General features: G+C 34.7%; 5 protein-coding genes across 5 annotated transcripts; 1 reads left to right on the forward strand and 4 right to left on the reverse strand.

Moving 5' to 3' along the window:
* Window positions 1-1,236: 1,236 nt before the first annotated feature.
* On the reverse strand, window positions 1,237-3,611 carry LOC122603220 (transmembrane ascorbate ferrireductase 1). The gene is made up of 4 exons (XM_043775868.1): window positions 3,324-3,611; window positions 2,492-2,540; window positions 1,935-2,134; window positions 1,237-1,808 (listed from the first exon to the last, which is right to left on the reverse strand). Exons 1-4 carry the CDS (start codon window positions 3,465-3,467, stop codon window positions 1,509-1,511), a joined length of 693 nt encoding a protein of 230 aa, XP_043631803.1. The 5' UTR covers window positions 3,468-3,611; the 3' UTR covers window positions 1,237-1,508.
* Window positions 3,612-5,447: 1,836 nt separating this feature from the next.
* LOC122604980 (low-temperature-induced 65 kDa protein-like) lies at window positions 5,448-8,088 on the forward strand. Its single transcript, XM_043777835.1, has 5 exons — window positions 5,448-5,710; window positions 6,320-6,661; window positions 6,757-6,936; window positions 7,132-7,926; window positions 8,021-8,088. The coding sequence occupies exons 1-5, from the start codon at window positions 5,458-5,460 to the stop codon at window positions 8,086-8,088; spliced, it is 1,638 nt and encodes a 545-aa protein (XP_043633770.1). The 5' UTR covers window positions 5,448-5,457.
* Window positions 8,089-11,538: 3,450 nt separating this feature from the next.
* On the reverse strand, window positions 11,539-14,562 carry LOC122604981 (receptor-like protein EIX2). The gene has a single exon (XM_043777836.1). The coding sequence runs from the start codon at window positions 14,560-14,562 to the stop codon at window positions 11,539-11,541; it is 3,024 nt and encodes a 1,007-aa protein (XP_043633771.1).
* A 296-nt stretch (window positions 14,563-14,858) lies between these two features.
* On the reverse strand, window positions 14,859-15,847 carry LOC122603436 (actin-depolymerizing factor 7-like). The gene is made up of 3 exons (XM_043776136.1): window positions 15,673-15,847; window positions 15,266-15,525; window positions 14,859-15,170 (listed from the first exon to the last, which is right to left on the reverse strand). Exons 1-3 carry the CDS (start codon window positions 15,829-15,831, stop codon window positions 15,020-15,022), a joined length of 570 nt encoding a protein of 189 aa, XP_043632071.1. The 5' UTR covers window positions 15,832-15,847; the 3' UTR covers window positions 14,859-15,019.
* A 322-nt stretch (window positions 15,848-16,169) lies between these two features.
* LOC122603435 (uncharacterized protein C683.02c) lies at window positions 16,170-19,426 on the reverse strand. Its single transcript, XM_043776135.1, has 5 exons — window positions 19,045-19,426; window positions 18,786-18,927; window positions 17,257-17,348; window positions 17,060-17,162; window positions 16,170-16,606 (listed from the first exon to the last, which is right to left on the reverse strand). Exons 1-5 carry the CDS (start codon window positions 19,342-19,344, stop codon window positions 16,419-16,421), a joined length of 825 nt encoding a protein of 274 aa, XP_043632070.1. The 5' UTR covers window positions 19,345-19,426; the 3' UTR covers window positions 16,170-16,418.
* Between the last annotated feature and the right edge of the window lie 694 nt (window positions 19,427-20,120).

Consider the following 20,120-nt stretch of genomic DNA (forward strand, 5'->3'; position numbering starts at 1 on the left):
ATATAACTGGTTGCGTTTCCAAGGCTCGCCTCAACGCGCCACATGAAGTATTTGGCTGTATCGCTATATGATCTGAAAACATTAGTGACTGTAGTAGCGGAAATGACTGAAAGAAGGATTGAAACCTCATCATGTCGGCGTAGACTATGGAGTTTAAGAGAGGATAAACATTCCCGTTCTATTGGTAGCACTGTCCCTATTTGAGAAAGGTGTCAATCTTGAAAGAAAAGCAAGAATTGAAGGTTACATTCAAACATTGTGAAACAGATGAGGGTTAATTTTTGGCATAACATAAAAAGAGATTCTGTTGTAGAAATTCCAATGCGGTGGTCGCCTGGACACACAGGAATTTGAAATCATTGGTGGTCTGTTTTTCCACCGTTGGCACATTTTCTGACCTGTAACTTGTCCAAGTCACAATAAGAATTTGTTTTCATTTGCTCAAATTGGATGACAAGCTGTTCAATGATATATTAATGGTAGTTAAAACCAATTGTTAAAATCAACTAGTCCTAAACATAGTATGGAAAGTATTGTAAAAACAAACACCTTTTCCACACAAAGTGTTCAATAATTCATATATTTTGGACAGATGCAACAAAAATTTTGTTAATCACCATACTCATCAAAAGTTGGATGGGAGCAAAGAGATTACACAACCACCGTCAAGGCAGAGGCCAAGTAAAAGGTAACACAGAGATACAATCTTATAGCAACATATAACTACAACAGACAGAACTCAGAAGCCTAATGCCAAACGAATTTAAGCAGGCCCGACAGGAATCATCAGCTTAGGGGCAAGGTGCTTGGTATTGTATATTCTAAGTACCTATACGCTATAAGCGAAAACTAGGAAGATATTAATGTTTGTTTTGTGTCGAGATGAGCACTAATGGAGTTACCTTAAATTTTTTAGGTGCTTAGTTTACATGTGCCTAACAATAAGTATAAACGGAAATATCCAAGCCTAAACATCTCCTGGGCACTTGACACTTACAACTACGTTATAGGTCATAACCATTCGCCCCCATCTTACATCAGCTAGCCGAAGATTAGAGTCACCTCTACGGGTCTACCTATGGAAAACTGAGCAAAGCTGTGTTATAGTTTTTTGTTTTGTTTCTTTTCACAACTATGTAACTTATTGAAAAAACTAACACAAGAACTAAAAGTTACTAAGGCATCAAAAAACACAATTAACAATAGTAAGACCGCAAACACCGCAACCCAAAAAAATAAGTCAACACCACCCTCTAAAAACATCTTAGACACAATGTGTAATAGCGGTACACACCCCTGCCTTCATTTGGCATGACAATCGACACAATGTGCAAAGGGAAATTACTCTACTGCAGTATATTATACAATCTGCAATGCTGTATACTATGTAAGATACATCATAATATAATGAATCACCAAACACATACATTACCCGTCATATGTTCGATCAATACATAAACCAGACTGGCGCGTTATCATAGATACCAATATTTGGACATAAAAACTTTTTATATAGCGGAATAGCTGTGGTGGTCTTCCTCAGGGGAACGTGAAAGTGCAGTAAGTATTACAAAGGTGCCGTATAGAATAGCAACAATGGCAGTGAAGTTGACAAGAAAAGCCTCGGTACCATACTTGTCAGTGCCTGAATTCTCCATAAACGTTAGCTTCTCAAGAAACCCGAGTGCTGAATTTGCAACAGCCAGGATGTACACAAACATCCCAAATAGTGCGTGCCATGGAAGCGAATCTCTTCTAAGATCACCGCTTCCACCCGGGTAGAAAAACACCAAAAAGCCATAAACCCACTGCCAACAGATTTCCCAAATTAGTTGAACTGTTGCAACTAAACTGTAAACCAACCTATGAAACTTGGAAAAAAGAAGTAGTGGCTGCAAATTACAAATAAAAATAGAATGCAAATAATTAACTACCTGAATGCCATAAAGAGATATGATCCCAATACCAAGCCACGAATGCAAACTGTAAAGGTTTGCAATACCACTTTCGTTGTGATTTTTGAATGCCATGTAGATTCCAATAATACCGAGTATCAGGGCAATACCATGTAGAATAAGATGAATAAGCTTCTTTTCGGCCTTCTTGAATGGAAGAGCTTTATAGCTTATGATGGCTACATTTTAAAAGAGATCATACATAAAATAACATGTCCAAATACAACATAAGAGCGAGAATAGAGACCTAATGGGTTGCTATCAATATATCTAGGTGTAAGGATACATCACATGGTTCAAATGAGAACCAAAGGGAACCAATCTAGGCTTTTAGATAAAATTCCATGGAGGGTCCAAAACACATGTCATATTTCATTCATATGTTGATGGATTTCAATCACATGTGAATTATCAAAGGTTTATCGTCACACTTAAACATGTGGTTCTCACTTGAACCTTACCAATGTTTATTTATATCATGCATTAATATATAAATGAGAACTGCCTTCCATAGAATGAAAAAAGAATGGTTTTACCTTCACCACCCATAATGATCAAACCAATAAGCATCAGAACAGGATGAACCTGGTAAAGAGATAAAGATCGGAAACATGAGATAAGTCTTAATTAACAAACTGACGACATACATGCTTGAAAAGTTAACAGAGTTAATAAATCACTAAACAAAAAGTGGAGAATAGTTTTATAAACACGATTCTGTAGTCTAAAAGACCCACACATATATTGGTATCAAATGCCTTAACCCTGTAATGATCACATGAAACATCAGCAACATCACTATTGTAGTTAGATATCCTCTGGGATTTCCAATATCAATACTTTAGTTCTCATTCTAAACCTTTTATTGTTGATTTATTTTCTTTAAAAAAACCCAGCAGCATGCTTTGTATGATAGATACATGAAACGATATCCTCTAAACCGAACTAAACAACGTATTGCATATCAGTTATAGTGCAACAAACGATCCACATCCTACGTAGTTACACGAGCTTATACACCGTTATCGGTGGCGTTCCATTAACATAACATCTACACATGGGTTCCTCTAGAGTGGAGTTGCAATTCAGGTCCACCAGAAATCAAGACACAAAACTTACCAAAAATAAATTCAAACTCTTCTAAAATAAGTTCTAGATAAGGCAGGCCCGCACAACAAATCTGTCTATTAGAAAAAAAGTCAACGATTTCATGTAGTATCAGCAAATTAAAACCCTAAAAATTAAGTGATACTCGTAGATGAATAATAAACGATTTAAGTAGTAACATCTACTAAACAACAAACAGAACTTTTAATAAAAACGAAAAAAAAAAAAAAAAAGAGAGAGATTGGGATAGGGTAAAATTACATTGAAGATAAGATTCTTGTTAGAGGATTCCCAAGCTAAACCGCCTCTAAAATGGATGTTCCAAACAAGAACCATAACCGCACCCACCACACCCAGCACGTGCACCACGTATGACAGGTACATCGCCTTTATTTGCAACGCCATCTCTTCTTCTAGTTTATTCTATAATATTTAGTTATCAACAAGTTACTATTATAGTTTTGAGGTTAATTTAAATAAATGGATGGGTGGAGATAAAAGAACGACACAGATTATCGATCAATCAGTCAGATATAATAATATGTGGATTATTTCCCCATATCTTTGTATTTCAGTTCAATCTGATCCTCATATGATCCGTCAGATATCAAAAATATTCGTAGTTTGACCGTTAGATCAGTGTGAACGGTCACGTGCGATTCCGTGGTTGGTAGGTAGGAGATTATTAGTGTCCACGTGGATCGGTAGTACTTTCAGATCGTGTCGCTTTTTTCACCGGCTGCTTTACCTTCCCTCCTTTTCTTCTTCTAATTTTTGATTTGTTTCTCGTTATGACAATATATTCATATTACATGTTTTTTTTTTTAACATTTGATATTACATGTTAGTCCAACAATAACTGGTATTTTATTATGTATTTTCTCGACTTGTATAATAAATTTATTTTTGTGATAATAATATAATTTCCTATTTAAAATTGGAAAACTTGAAATTCAAGATTGAAACGGCAAAATGAAGAGCCAGAATTTTCAAAAAATTCGAGGTTGGATCGAGGATGAATCAAATAGGGTTTTTTATATAGGAAATAATAATTTATGAAATTATATTAAAAAAAATTCAAACTGAAAACACATAATAAAATGATGTTAAAATGAAAAGAATAAGGTAATGGAATTGAAAACAGAATAAAATGAATGATTACATTTCTTTACATGTTTGTTATATCATTGATGTTATTAAAAATATAATGAAAAGTTTATATAAAAGCGAGTTCTTTGATTTTACTATATTATAACTTATCTATACTTCTATATCATTATATAATTTCTATATTATTATATAGAAATTATAGACCCTTGTTAAAAATTTGGATAAAAAAGAGATGTGAAATAACCATACTATTGTTAATGAATTAATTTACATTATTAATTGGTCCATTATCTTTTTATATATTTTCACCGCCACTTTACATCAATTACATATACATAAACCTACATCACTCGATACTAACATCACCACTAATAGTCATTACCATCACCATCTGTCGCCGACACCACCTAACCTTCATTGCAATCATCACCGTCGCATTGTGCGGGTACAATGCTAGTAAAACATTGAGTTTCTTCCTTTTTTTTCAATTAAGTTATTGATAACCCAAAAATATCCTTCTATTTTTATTCACTAATTTAAAGATCTCCACTTAAAATACCTATAATATTTTTAATGAACCTAATTTATGACATGTACCTTTAACTCTAGATATATTTTTCCTATTTACATAAATTACTTTTACATTAATAAACAAAACGCTACTGATGTCACCCGTTACCGCCACACCGTAACCATAACTCTATCGTCGCATCACGTAAACATATTATTATAACCTAATGCTAGGGGTTTTTATGTAATTTTTTAATTCTATTTTAAGAAGGAACAGAAAAATAATAAACATCCTTTTTAAGGAATGAGATTTCCAAAGTTTTATTTCATTAGACCATTACAAACTTCTGACCAAAAATATTTACGTTCATTCCAATTGAAAACACCATTCCATTCTTTTCCGGTCTATCAAATGAAGCCTAATTCTTGTTATTTACCCAATGGTAAAAACCTTATGTTGATTTTAATACAGCAATAAAATTCAAAGGAAAATGCAAAAAACGGAACTCTGAGCCCGGGAAATTCGGCCACTATGATTCATTATTCCACAGGCAAATCTTGAAAAAGAGTTTACCAATGTTAACCGGTGGCAGAGCCACGTCTACTCCAAAGTCTATGCCACGCGTCTGTATCATAACACGCGTCGCTCCGCTATATGAATGCCTCAATGTTTTTCATCGTCCCTTTTTCAATCTTGACATATATATTATTTTGTCAAGTCATACGTCCCTAATCATAACTTCTAAAACACACACACACAAAATATAATACAAAAATGGAATCGCAATTGCAACACACACATGGCCGTCACTATGACGAACAGGAACTACCAACCGGCCAACACACCGGTCATGATGAAGATGAACAACATCATCATGGCGAGAAGAAATCAGTGATCAAGAAAGTTAAAGAAAAGGCCAAGAAGTTAAAAAACACCATCACTAAACATGGACATGGTCACCATCATCGTGATGACGACGACGATGTTGAAGAAACTGTTGAAGATCCTGAAGTCCACGGTGCCCCAAGTAAGTTTTACATATAATCTTTCTTGGATATGATTCGATAAATATTGTTTTTTCCAACAAAAACTAGCTAGTCAAATTATATACTAGCATGCACGTACGCTCTTTATTACTCCATTAAGTACATATATGTAGACAAATACTAGTTATTTGGGGTAGTTAATTACTATATATTGAGTAGTTAGGGCCGAAACGTACCGAACGAGAACATGACCGTTCATGTTTGCTCGTTTGACTTAACGAGCCGGGAACATAATGTTATGTTTACGAATGGATTTACGAACAGAATGGATTGTTCATGTTTGTTTGTTTGTTGTGGTTTAGTATAATAAAAGATTGTAAATAAAAGAATATTACAAATATTACTTATGATCAAAAACAACATTTATCTAATAAAAAAATGGGTTTCTCATTTCCTAAAACTAAGCTTAAAAACTTTAACTTCCCGTTCATTTACAACCCTGAGTAGTTACATAATTTTTGCATCATTATATAAGTAAACAACTTTAACAAGTTAGAATTGATTAAGTGCATACAATTTGTATAGATTAATTCTTTTAACGTTAATAACACAAGTTGGTGAATCACTATCATGTGAATGAATATTTGCAGTGTATGATTCGGCTAGGATTGGTTTGGGTGGTCCAGATGCAATATTGGCACATCCCAGGGGCAACTTGGAAAGGCCATCGGTGATGGCCGAGGATCGTTACACGAAGCCAGTGGCTAGCCATGATGTCCCACCGACTGTTTCTACTACTGCCGCTTTCAGAACCAACTTGTCTCAGCAGTCCGGTCTTGGTGGTCATCAACATCAAGTTTATGGTCAACAAGATATAAATCCAGAAAAATGGACGAGTAAAATAGGACAACCAACTGCTGGGATGGAAGAGGAAGTTCCCTTTGCCCCTAATCCAACTAGGGTGCCCACTCCTATTACCGAGCACACATATGGTACGTACAAAAATTATGAAATAACCATATATAATGTAAGACTCATTTTCTTTAATTTTTTTTGTTCTGATTTAGACTGTTCTCTCTTTTGATAGGTACAAAACATGCATTTGACCCTTTTGAAAATTGCGGTCAAGATGCGACTCATGGAGGATTGAAGAGCAGTATTGGAAATTCGACAGGAATGATGAAGGATCCTCATGCCCCATCAGGGCTGGGGTCTGGTTCGGATCCTGCAAACTACGAGACTAAAGTTACTAATCCGACACACACAGGTACACCAGTGATCCCAAAGATAACTTGCATTATTGAAAGAATGTGATTATTATGATGCCTAAGAATCAACTTAACTAAGCATAGGATAATGACATGGGAATGAATCAAGGGATAAGATTAGGAAATAGGTATATTGTGTTACAAATTTTAAAGATTTTAGGTTGACTGATCATTATCCTATTATTATTTGACAGGTGGTAAGGAAGCAGGACTCTCACAAATGCAACATTCATTTGACAAAATGGGTATCCACGATTCTGGATCCGAACCAAAAAGGTTTGATCCAGACCACCCTGAAAATCTACCGCGTGACACCCTCACAGGAAACCAGTCAAGCACTCAGAGTAGTAGCTATACTGAGAAGATGTCATCAACAGCTTCAGCCATTGCAGAGAAGGCAGCAGTTGCCAAAGACGCCATTGCTTCAAAGCTCGGTTATTCTGGAGAACACCCGACGACAACAGAGTCACATGAAAACGTCAAAAACTCGGGGACCACAGCGACAGATTATGCGCATAAGATAACGGATAAGGTGACAGAAACGTTGGCACCTGTTTATGAGAAAGTGGTTGATGCTGGAAGCTCAGTGATGTCTAAAGTCCAAGGTACTGTTTCTGGAACAGGACAGCAACAAATGCATGGAACCGAGACTTCGAAGGGAACGGATAAAGGGGTGTCGGTGAAGGAATACTTGGTGGAGACTTTGAGGCCTGGGGATGAAGACAAGGCGTTGTCGGATGCGATAACACATGCTTTCAACAAAGGAAACCAGGAAGAGTCTGAAAAGAAATCTGTAGAGGATAGACCAATGGGGAGAGTGACTGAGTCAGTGGAAGTTAGAACTCGCTTGGGGACTGATCATCCTAAAGGGCAGCAGTCAGGGAATGTGACTGCAAATAAGAATGTGACAGAGCGGTTGAGTGATGCGATGGGTTCGTGGTTTGGGGGAAAAGGGAATGCACCACAAGGGACTCTCGGAACGTCCTATGGTTAGTAACTGTATTGTGTGTACTGAATTGTTTCGAAAATGACTTTTGAGTTTCTGTTCAAATAACCGAGTTGAAACGTTTTTGTTTGTTCTAGTGACAGATCAAGGATTGTCGAATAATCCGACTGGCCTCGAGGACAAGGGAAGAGGCAGGGGACAGTGAATTTAAGAATTGTGGAAAGTTGTTTTAACGAAAGGGATGATGCGTAAGGACATCTATATGTGTAGAGTACAGGTTTATAGTAGTCTGTAATACGCGTATACAAGAAAGATTGTTGTTTGCTTGTGATGTTTGTTGAATCATATGAAAAAATTTGAGCTCTTCGGCTCATCATGATGTTTATCAAAACTAACTTTCAAGGAAATTTGCTGTCTTTCGTGTTTGAAGAAATATGTTGCTGAAAATTGTTAATTCTAAGACACCACCAATTGATAAATGTGACATCCGTCACCAAAACTGGTAATTTATTATAGTCTCTAACTTACATTTCAAATTTCTTGACTAGTCAATATGCCTATATAGTATAACAAGCATAGAAATGTGGTGATCATTTCCAATATGGGATTTTTATTACTTGAATTTCAAAAGTTTAAGATTGAGATATTTGATCTTCCTAAACATAGATAACTATAACTATCCCCGTAATTTCTAGACTTGTAGTTGTTAGTCATATTTATTTCTAGACATTGATAAATTAGTATACGCTATTTAGTGGTGAACGAAATCAATAATTATGAAAATAATATATAATTAGTATAACTAGTAAGATGATAATAGTAATAGCAAAATATCATATGTTTAGTAAAAAAATTTTAGTCATATATATATTACAACAATTTATGGTGAGCAAGGAATTTTAATTCCATTAGAATTCTTATGTTGCATTAAGTCTAATCATAAATTAACTAAAACACTTATCTCCATATATATATATATATATATAATAACTATACCCTAAATAATAATAAAAAGAAAAAACCAAAACTTTTTTTTGATTCTTTTCTTCTCTTTGGTCGATCAACACCAAAGCACCACAACATTAAATATTTTTTTTTTTATTAATCATCTCATTGTCAAAGCAAATTTTGGTAAGTTTAATTATAATTCTATTGAATCTTGATTTAAATTATAATTAATAATAAAATTCTTAAGATTATATTCTATTCTTTTTTTAAGGTATCTAAGAAGAAGATCATCAATCTTGGGGTAAAATCACTTGTATTCTCTTTTCATATATATTAGTCTTTTTATTTATTAAATATATATATATATATATAAGCATATATTTTTTTTTATTAATTTTTATTTATAAGTAACCTATTTGATGAATATATATTATGGCAAATTTATAATAATGAATGAAAGGGTTTTTTTTTAAGGTTAAATCAAAAGCTTGAAGTATAAATTATATTAATGTTAAAAGTTTATGTATTTATTGTATTATAATAATTAATGTAATTAGAGAAATTCAATTATGAAGGCATGAAAATCATAATAACAGATGTAAATAGGTGTTGGAAAGATTTGAAGGATTATATATGAATATTAGTTGTAGTAGTCTTTAAAACAGTAAGTTTGAGTTATTTCAGAATCTGGACAGATTCTGTTTGTTAACTTTGAAATGTCGTATCTTGGTCATGGAAGATGGTTAAGTCACGTTTTTGGTGTCTAAAATTAATTTCAGGAAGTCTACTTTCTGGTGGAAGTGGTTTCGTGTCAAAATATGAAGTTTAAGGTTGTCAAACGAATTTTATAACAAAACTGCGCAAAGCTGAGTTTTCAGAACAGATTTAGGACGACTTCAAATAGTCATATCTTGGTCGATTTTATGAACTGGAAGATTATTTTTTTTGCATAAACATTTTTAAGATGTTAAGAGTGTACAGTAAAAATTTGGATTTTTTTTGAAGCTTCGAAGACCCTTAACTTTTATAAAACTTTTCTGTGCGCAAACAGTGAATTTATTAACTAGTCTGTAATTAACGAATTTTTAAAAATAGTTCAAGAACAAAATAAATTCTGTAAAAATTCATTTAAGTATCTAACACATAAAAGTTACTGTGGTAAAAATTTAAGGACTTGGTTAGTTCGGGTGATCTAGAATAAAAATTGATAAAGTTACCAAAAATTTCAGCGAATAAGAGCTTGTAGAACTAAATCATAAATCATTAAAACAAATACTCTATATTAAGTTATGTGACTTGTAACTTAATAATAGATGACAAATCAGTTGGGAATATTTTGAAAGTAGCCATATATGTATATATCATCAAATACGGGTTACAATGGATGGTTCTTGACCATGTCCATAATTGTAACTTGTTCATATATATGTTGTGTAGATTCTAGCGACCTTGTTGGACTTTGCATAACTACTTGCTTTCGTGGCCCCTTTTTATTTTATTTATTTGGGGGAAAATGATGCTCAAAACACTTTTCATTTCTTTACTAGCTGTGCCAAAACTTGTTTGTTTTCATGGACAAATACGTGTAATTATGAAATTGTGTATGCTAGCTTACTTGTATTGATTTCTTTGATGCAATAGATGTCTTTTGATATCTATTGAAGACTATTGGAAAACTATCGACCAACTTTATACTCCAGCTGGTAGTTGTTGGTATTTAAAGCATGATTGAGTTGTGGGCAGGAGTGATGGGGATTGTGTTGTTGGATAACTATGATGGCATTGATCAGTATTTGGATTGCATGCAAGCTGCTACATGTTTATATTTACACTATTGTCCAAACCTCATATATATCATGCACAGCAAATTCATTTGTATTACTTTAAACCTACGAACTCACCAACATTATGTTGACATTTTCGAGCATTCATTTTCAGGTAATAACAATGCTTAAGGAGATTGAGCATAAGGACTTTAGGAAGACTAATAAAGAGATCCTTCATGGACTCCTAGTTGCATTTAATCATTGAACTCTATTTGCTATTTGTTACATCTTTTGATATTTGAGGCGTATTGCCTAGACTTATCCCGCTTGTGGAAATTACATTTATTTTGATTTCATTTAGTATGACTCTATTATAAAGTCCATGTGCTATTGCTATATCTTTTCGTCATATCCTACGATTCCGCCTAAGGTGGGGTGTGACAATAAACTTGATCAAATCACGAGAGGCTTTAGAAAATAGGGACTTGGTCATCCTTTTGGCTTACAGTTTGGACCATATATGAACATCGACGGGCAACCCGTGAGCGAACGTTATGCTTGTTCATTGATTCAAGTATAGTTAAGAATGGCATTATGTTTCTTCATTTGATCGAACAGATAGTTTTTTTATGTTCACTTTATGAAATTAGTAAGGTATCGATAAACAAACGTTGACAAACCCCTTCCTAAACATAGGGAGCTCATCTGTGTTTCCGTTTGTTTAGTGCAGGGTGTCTGCTGAAGCCAGGGTTCCCGTTCGTCTGGTTTTATGATAAGTTTGGTATTGCGAAGTGAAGAAAATCATGAAACAATGTGAATTGAATGAAACATATAACAAATGACCGAATATAATTCAAATGTGATTACAAAATTGTGACACATAAGCTAAGCAGCCAAATCTGTACTTTTCTTTTGAGTTTCTATTTCCTTGCCCATCAAATTTACCACGTACTTTTCTTTTGAGTTTCTATATCCTTGCCCATCAAATTTACCACAAAAGTGAAAATTGCAAGTCTCCATTTCTCCATAAGCACCAGAATTCCCAAAATTCCCATAAACCCTGTTATGAAACCGCTTGTCGTAGCATAAACCCATATCATCTCTACATTATTGTCGTCTTCGTCTCTATTTATGGTGCTTACTGTCACAACAACATCACGATTGCAACTTTTCGGTAACGGACTACCACACAGATCGTTATTTCCAGCATATATGGATGGGTCGATGAGTGTCTGGAGCTGACTTCCTGTTGGAATTCTCCCAGATAGGTTATTATGCGACAAATTAAGGTGGCTAAGAAATGACAATCTGGAAATACTATGTGGGATCAATCCTGAAAGATTGTTTGCAGAAAGATCAAGAGACGTCAAGGAACTCATATCGCCAATTCTATCAGGAATGCGGCCCGTGAGATGATTATTTGACAAATTAAGACCATATAATCCCAAAAGAAGGGTCAACTCCTTGGGTATTTCTCCGGCCAAATTATTGCTTGAAAGGTCCATGTTCACTACATATCTCATTATCGTTGTGTACTCGAGGGGCACGCCTCTCATTACCTGGATCACACTCTGCTCAAACCCACCAGAAAAATAAAGGTTCGAGTCAGCTCCTGTCATTCCACGCAAGTTCTGGAAACAGCGGGGGATCGTTCCTGTTAAGTTATTATCTCCAAAATCCAAGATTTGAAGCTGGGAATTTTGACACAATTCTTGGTGAATTCGACCCGTGAAGTTGTTTTCATGGAGCCTGAGAACTACCAGAAACTGGATTTCATTTCCTATCCATGTCGGTATCTTTCCAGAGAATCTGTTTTCGCCCAAATCTAACACAGCTAAACTTGTTAAATTTGCCATAGTTTCTGGAAGTTCACCATGAAAACTATTGTTGTTTAGATGTAACCATTGCAATGAAGAACCGATGTTTCCTAGAGATCTTGGAATGACACCAGATAGCCGGTTGGAACTTAGTATCATAACATTCAGTTTTTGGAGATTTCCAAAGCAATCTGGGAGGTTCCCAGATAGTTTGTTTCTGGAGAGATCAAGAATAATTAGATCGGTGTAATTACACAATGCATATGGAACTGACCCGTTGAAGAGATTGTTTTTAAGAAGCAGAAGTCTTGTCACTCTAGCATAATCTGCTAAGCGTTCGGTAAAAGCATTCAAAAGCTCTGTTGGCCTTTTTGTTTGGTTGGATGGAAGGTTTGTCAAGGGACCAGTAAGAAAGTTGTGGGAGAGATCCAGGATTTCGATAACAGGCAGCTCATGAAGCCAATCTGGAAGAGGTCCATAGATGCTACTATTGGAAAGCATTAGTATAACAATATTTGTCTGTGTTCTAATCCATTGAGGAAATTCTGAGTCGATTTTGGTAGATCTGAGCAGAACATTTCTTATCTGGAAAGGAGGTTCCCAATTGGGCGACATCTTGAAGTTCAATAAGTGGTTTGAGGTTGCAGCCAAGTGTATTAACATTGATGTGTTTGCAAAATGGGCTTCGGTGACTACACCAGATACAGAGTTATTGGATATATCGAGAAATTGAAGTTTAGAAAGTTGCCCAATGGAATCCGGAAGTGACCCTTGCAACAAGTTGGATGATAAGTCAAGAAATTGAAGTTCTGAGAGGTTTCCTATCGAGGATGGAATTGAAGACAATGAATTGAGGTTCAAATACAAGATCTCTAGACTTGAGAGTTGTCCCAATGAGGACGGAATTGTCCCATTTAACAGGTTCTCAGATAAATCTAGTCTTTGTAAAACCACTAGTTTTCCCAGAGACGAAGGAATCGGGCCAGTGAATTGGTTCCCAGATAGAACTAATTCCTGCAAACTAGTCAAGTTTCCTAAAGATTCTGGGATGGATCCAACTAACTCATTATAATCTATATACAATCGTCTCAAGCCTGTAAGCCTTTCTATTATATTTGGGATTTCGCCACTTAACTTGTTGTCGTTTAGTCTCAGTGTCTCGAGACCATATCGAGTACATCCAGATGGCCCGGTGAGTCCCCCTTCCATATAGTTGAATGAAAGATCCAACCGCTTTAACCTGCAGAATCTCCAAACCCCAGAATCTTGAATACCCGGAAATCTATTTCCAGCTAGATTGAGTTCGACAACATTGTTCATGACAGGAATAGATGAGTTGAGTTTGTTATAAGAAAGATCAATAACTCGTAAAGAAGTCATGTTTTGTAAGAAGTATGGAACTGTTCCTTCAAACGAATTCCCACTAAGATCAAGTGTTTGGATGGTGGAACGTGTAACATTAGAATCAACATGTGTTTGATTAAAATGATGATTAGAAAGTTCACAATTCGATAAGTGTAACTCTAGTAAAGAAGGAATCATATAAAACAATACCTTATCAAAACTTGGAGCTGTACTAATGTTGACATGACTCAGATCAAGATATTCGAGTGACAAAAGACGTGATACCCATGTGAAATCATCAACTACCAGTTTCATGTCATTGCGATCACCAAGATCAAGTACTTGTAAACTTGATAGGTTTCCAATACCGTGAGGAATCACGCCCGAAAAGCCAGCTGAAGAAAGATTCAAATACCTGAGCTTTGTCATTGACCCGATGAACTCAGGAATCGGGCTGTCACTAAAATAGTTGCCACTCAAGTCCATGTAACTCAAATGACTCAACTCGGACAAAGACGAATGCAATTCAGTTCCATCTAACTGCTCAGAATTTGTTGCAAGATCAAGTCTAGTAACATAACCTGTGGCATTATCACAGCCCACACCTAGCCACTGGCAACAGTTGGTTCCGTTCCAAGATAACAATCGGTTAGAATAATCAGAAGTCAGGCTTTGTTTGAAGCTCAAAAGAGCCCGCCTCTCGTGTTCAAAGCATCCGGAGCTCGTGTTATCAGCTCCGGAACAGAACTTTGTAGTTGCAAAGATGAAGAAAAGAAGCAAGCCACTACTCCATTGGATTTTCATGATCAAGTATTGTGTTCTATTTTATGCTGCCTGTAATATATACTAAGTGATAATATATAAAAAGAAGTGGTCAAGAATTATAGGCTTTGACTCTTTCTATACACGGAACACTTAAAAGTCAAACTTTGCTTTTATCTAACAAGTGGTTCTTTGTGTACCTTCTTATTTTGGCTATAAGATGGTGACCCTTTCATACCGGACCAAAAGGTAAGATTACTCGTATGATTTTTCTGATTTGGAAGGCAAAAACTCATTAACGTACGGTTTTAACTCAAAATTTTAATGAACGACGAATGTGTTAACACATGAGAATAATATTGCATTGCACTACAATTGTGTGTACTTCTCTTATAGAAAAAAACGAGCACAAAATTAAGAAAAAGGTTCACGAATATGCTTAATTAGGAACTAAAATTAAGGTAAGGTTCATTCAAACCAAGCTCGGCTCTTAATATGGTTAGATTGCTCGTGCTTTTATAATGTCGAAGCTCATCTCGCTAGGGTCTGTTGCTTGCAACTCGACCTGGATCCCATCCAATTCTCTCTTGAATCTATCCTTCGAGCTTGCGTACACCATCTTCATTCTCACCTTCGATGTATCTGGTGACCTGAAATAAACATCATAAATTTTTTCTTTATATTACATCAATAAGCAAAAATAAATTAATAAAAGGTCGTTTGGGCCATCTCATAGTACGAGTACCATGCAATGAAGAAAATCTTGCTTTTCTGACAATTTTCATCGGTTGTGAAATCAAAGTCAAAGACGGCATAACGGCATTCATCAAGCGGGAGAGAGCTCGTGAAATCCTCGTAGGTTTTGTCAGGGCCACCAATCTTGTCAACAATCACTTGTTGATCTTCAATCTTGAAAGTAACATATCGGTAGTTTCGCTTGGCTTTCAACTCCAAAAACTTCAACTTACAGTCATCATGAACAGCCATTCCAGATGCCGCATTTGCCTAATCATAAAATCATTACAAAGAAAGAACAGAAATTTAAAAACACATGCCAATCTAACCATCACATGCACATGATTGAATCCTGATCAACATGAATCGACTACATTTCTTACAAAAAATTATAATAGAAAAAGAAGAGATACATACCATGGTCGGATGTGTGATTGGAGGATAGGTAAAGAACAGAAATGCAAAAAGAAAAAGAAAAGGTGAGAATTGAAAATGAAGAAAGATCCTTCTAATCTGGAGAACAAACTCTTTCTCAAAAAAAATGCGGTGAAAGTAGAGACTTTTATGGTTTATCATTCATTTATTGACCAACAAAAACTCAACTATTCTTTCTGATTCCATGCTTTTTATATTGTTAAGGTTATTAGGTGGATCTTACAGTTTGAGTGATGAAAATTACTTACACTTAAATAATATTTGCTGTGCCATGGTTGGTATCAATGTGATTAGAGCTATAAAAGCTAAGATTATTGAAGGAAGTTAACGAATTAACATTTCTTTTGGAACAATAGTTTTTGCAAGCATCTAATACGTTACTAGTATTACAAGAGTTATGAATGGTTATAAAACTTTTGTATATATAAAGCTAACTAATTCTCTGATGATTATAACCTTTTTAGAACTTGGAACTCGAATATATAAAAATGACTCAAATTCCCAAGGAGGGTTATACTACAATTTCCAACTTTCCTCTAAAAGAGCTAACCTGTTCATAGAGGTCTTAACATAACAGAGATGGAAATCATCACATGAAGTTGAAGATGCTAACAGCCATATACTATCTCTTGATACTTGAATATCTATTTTACACTCTTTAACATCATAAAAACCATGTCTAAATTAGTTCAAAATTGCATCCATATGAAGGATCGGAAGTTTAAGCTTTAACCCACAAAGTTCACCACTTTGGTTCCCTGTTTCTTCTTTGCTTTTACATTTGGTTCGTTCACAGCAGCTTTCGGCTCGGAAGTCTTATCTTTACGATCATCTACTGTTGTGAAGTCGTCTTCAAGGTCATCGCCACTCGCAAACTTGGTCACCTGCCCTCTCGCCATACTTTCTAATCGGCTTGCTAAAATCCAGAAAAACAAATATAAGTGTGAGCATGCTAACTTCTTTTATATCGGATATTTGCAACATATGTTCTGTACTTGCATAATTTATCTCACTATTATTCAAGAGCTTAGACCTCTAATTTTATAGTCACACAAACGGACAATACTTCATCATATCTTATAACCATCTGGGCACAAATTATACCTGAAAAATTTCCTCTCTTTCAAAGACACTAGTACGCTACACTTTCTTATTACTACTGTCTTTAGTTTCTAGCTTTGGGCTATTTATGGCTATTAACCATTCCTAAACTTCAAACCAGATAAATTTCTCACTACAACACACAAGATTTTCCGTACAGCTTAAGATTTTCCACTGGTAGTTTTTTGAAGCTTTCAAAAATTCTTATCAATTTTGAACTAAAAATCAAACTTTAAAGAGTAGTAAACAGTTTGTGAAGAAATCTTACGTCTTTTTCCAGCCTCGTAAGATATGTCTGAACTACTAAAGCCTTTGTTCGGACAATCTTTGGCCAAATGTGTCACACCACTACATATTTTGCAACAACCTCCCTACAAAAATAACAACAATTCAGAGGCCAGTCAGATCAACATCCCAAACAATGCATTTATATACAATCAAATAAGTCAAAAACATCATCTCTACCTTTGGATAAATTCCATGAGTATTTTTAGGACAATCCTTACTCAAATGTCCTTGTGCTTTACAAATAAAACAAGTAGCATATTTTGTTCCCCCTGCACCATTACATATGTTAATCAGTTTGAGCTCTAGAAATTTAACGAAGCAAACAGTTCAAAATAGATGCGCAACATCAAGTAACATAAACTCGTATATAAATACAATTCAAACAGCATAGCAGAGCATGACACCAGCATGATTTGATAATTGATATTGTATATGCAGATCAATGTGGGCTCAAAACTATCAGAAAAATATTCAACAATATGCCTTTTTAAGTATCATAATCAGCTAATTGCTTAAAGCTAAGTTTAGTTAGCTAAATTTACATATATCACACCAATGAGCTTTCTTGCAGAACCTCCTTACCTGATTATCTAAATCAAACTAGTCTACCTATTTATTACAAGAAAGTCAATACTGATTAGTGTTTGTGGCCCAAAATCTATTGTAAGTTGAAATAAGTCTACTATTTGTGTCCAACTTTAAAAGAGTCATCGTGTGTCCAACTACAATAAACTTTCTATTGTATTCATCCAGATACATATGACGGCCTTATAAGCAATAAACTGTAAGCTACATTCGCATTTTTAAAGGTTTAAACTTGCTAGCCTTCCATGGAAAAAAAATTCTCATTACATATCTAATTTAAAAAAGATCTACACTTTCTGGTCTTCAACAAGAAAAGAAAAATCTCACAAACAAAAATTTGTTCATCACTTAACTACAAAATCTCCAACATAATTAAAAACTTCTTGTTCTTTCATACGCATCAAAACTAATTTAGACCTGATAAAAAAAATGTGCATACAACTTTAAAAGAAATTGAAACACAACAAACATTCAAAAAAAACTTTGATTCACAATCAAATGCAAATACAAAAAAAAAAAAAGAATATCAAGTTTCAAAACTCAAAAACATAAAAGAAATTTAAATTATTAATTATATTATTACAGATTTTTTATAGTCAATGAACTAATAGATGTACAGATAATTCACATAAAGATTTCAAAAGATATAATCTCTAACTATGAGAGTGGTAATTAAGATGAATGCCAAATTGCCAATGATAGTTAAGGTGTATAACGTATTTCACTATTTCAGCTCCACCATCCCAGGGCGGAGCCATGGCGGCTAAGGGTAGAGCTCGTAAGTCCAGGGCGAGGCCATGAAATCTAAGGGTGGTACCCAACAAGTAAATTACCCCATCATCGATCGCCCCATATGAGTATATGACCTATCGCACCCACCATCTAACCCTTATTAATACCCCTAATGCATTGTAAATTACGCAAAAGCATGCATAAACATTTTTGATGAGTGTATAGATGCAGGATATCAGTATACATCAAATCATTTGAAACATTTACTATAGCCATTTTAACTTACGAGTGTGTATACACGAGCCTAACATCTAGTTTCTAAATAAACACAACTTATGTATTTACACAGGTGATACCAAATCAATTAAAGAGTAATGAATGCGAAATACCATCTTCAAGAGGTTGGGGACATAAAGCGAGAGAATGCCCGAATTCTCCACAATTATAACATAATTTCTTGTCAACATTCTCCTCCTTCTTGTCGGGACAATTCTTCAGACTGTGACCTCGCTGTCGGCACAACAAACATATCTGCAAACACAATACCATACTTATCATTTTAACCTCGATACTAAATATAAGACACAAAAAATAGCCAAATTAATTAAGTTTAAAAATATATATATACATACAAGTAAAAAAGAAAACCTTGTGTTTTTCCCACTGGGCTTTTTCTGGGCAATTTTTGGCAATATGATTATCAGCTTTACAAATGAAACAGCTGTCACCGGGTTTCATTCCGGGTATTCTGAGTGGGTGTTTTCTATTTTTACTGGATCTTTTCGGTTCATTTGAATCCGATTTCTTACGCTTAAAATCACTCTTTTTCTTCTTGTTCTTCTTCTTTTTGTTCGGATCTTTTGGTGGTGTGGGTTCGGGTTTCGGAAACAGTCCCGGGTTTTCTTCCTTGAATCGTCTCCGAGCTAGTATCTGTCTTTTGCTCACCATTTTTTAGTTTTACTATTTTGTAAGTAAACAAAAAAGAACAAGATAGTTATGAAATATAGGGGATGAGAATCATGAGACAGAAACCCTGGAATAGGAACGAAGAGGGTTTTTGGGTAATGTTAGATGGGTCGTTTTTAGTTTTCTATTAGGCCCATTACTCAATCAAGCCCATTCCTTATTATTTGCTTTTATTTTGTTCGTAAAGATGTAAAAATAATGAGAAATTAGTAAAAAGAATAAACTGGCTCCTCATGGTCATATCTTATCATTACTAGATTGATGCCACACATTATAACGGCGACGGTCTATAACGTGTTAGATGATGTAACGGTTTATAGCATTGAGGTTACTTTCATGAGATGCGTCAATGCAACATCTAACCGTATCTATCATTCTAAAAATAAATCGCGGATTAGGTGCAAGAAATAATGAAATAATGAAGTGTAAAAACTAACCATGAAAAATAACTAATTATATGAAACATACAATTGTAGGGGAGGAGGTAAGGGCAATTAAAAAATAAATAATCAAAGATTAAAACTTAATACTAATATAAAAAATGACATAATTGGTTAGTAATTTCGTGAGTTATAAAAAAGTAATTATTGTTTAATTGAAATATATAACAATTAAGATGTTTTTTCTATCCATAGCAATACTTTCAACAATAATTTTAGAGTTAAATGAAGTTTTTTTTTTATCACATTGGGTTTCAGGTAATTGTAGATTTTTTTTTTTTTTAAGGGTAATTTTGGAATTTGAGGGATAGGAAATGT

The sequence above is a fragment of the Erigeron canadensis genome, chromosome 6 (assembly GCF_010389155.1).
Source record: "Erigeron canadensis isolate Cc75 chromosome 6, C_canadensis_v1, whole genome shotgun sequence".
NCBI classification, from domain to species: domain Eukaryota; kingdom Viridiplantae; phylum Streptophyta; class Magnoliopsida; order Asterales; family Asteraceae; genus Erigeron; species Erigeron canadensis.

Excerpts from the sequence above, each read along its gene's own strand:
- LOC122603220 (XM_043775868.1), bottom strand. The coding sequence starts at position 3,467 with ATGGCGTTGCAAATAAAGGCGATGTACCTGTCATACGTGGTGCACGTG. Across the intron at positions 2,541-3,323 it reads ACAAGAATCTTATCTTCAAT|GTTCATCCTGTTCTGATGCT; the intron begins GTAATTTTACCC and ends TCTCTTTACCAG. Across the intron at positions 1,809-1,934 it reads TATCTCTTTATGGCATTCAG|TGGGTTTATGGCTTTTTGGT; the intron begins GTAGTTAATTAT and ends ATCTGTTGGCAG.
- LOC122604980 (XM_043777835.1), top strand. The coding sequence starts at position 5,458 with ATGGAATCGCAATTGCAACACACACATGGCCGTCACTATGACGAACAG. Across the intron at positions 6,662-6,756 it reads TATTACCGAGCACACATATG|GTACAAAACATGCATTTGAC; the intron begins GTACGTACAAAA and ends CTCTTTTGATAG. Across the intron at positions 7,927-8,020 it reads GACTCTCGGAACGTCCTATG|TGACAGATCAAGGATTGTCG; the intron begins GTTAGTAACTGT and ends TGTTTGTTCTAG.
- LOC122604981 (XM_043777836.1), bottom strand. The coding sequence starts at position 14,562 with ATGAAAATCCAATGGAGTAGTGGCTTGCTTCTTTTCTTCATCTTTGCA.
- LOC122603436 (XM_043776136.1), bottom strand. The coding sequence starts at position 15,831 with ATGATAAACCATAAAAGTCTCTACTTTCACCGCATTTTTTTTGAGAAA. Across the intron at positions 15,526-15,672 it reads CAATCACACATCCGACCATG|GCAAATGCGGCATCTGGAAT; the intron begins GTATGTATCTCT and ends TTTTATGATTAG. Across the intron at positions 15,171-15,265 it reads AAGATTTTCTTCATTGCATG|GTCACCAGATACATCGAAGG; the intron begins GTACTCGTACTA and ends TGTTTATTTCAG.
- LOC122603435 (XM_043776135.1), bottom strand. The coding sequence starts at position 19,344 with ATGGTGAGCAAAAGACAGATACTAGCTCGGAGACGATTCAAGGAAGAA. Across the intron at positions 17,349-18,785 it reads TCCCCAACCTCTTGAAGATG|GGGGAACAAAATATGCTACT; the intron begins GTATTTCGCATT and ends GTAATGGTGCAG. Across the intron at positions 17,163-17,256 it reads CTCATGGAATTTATCCAAAG|GGAGGTTGTTGCAAAATATG; the intron begins GTAGAGATGATG and ends TTATTTTTGTAG.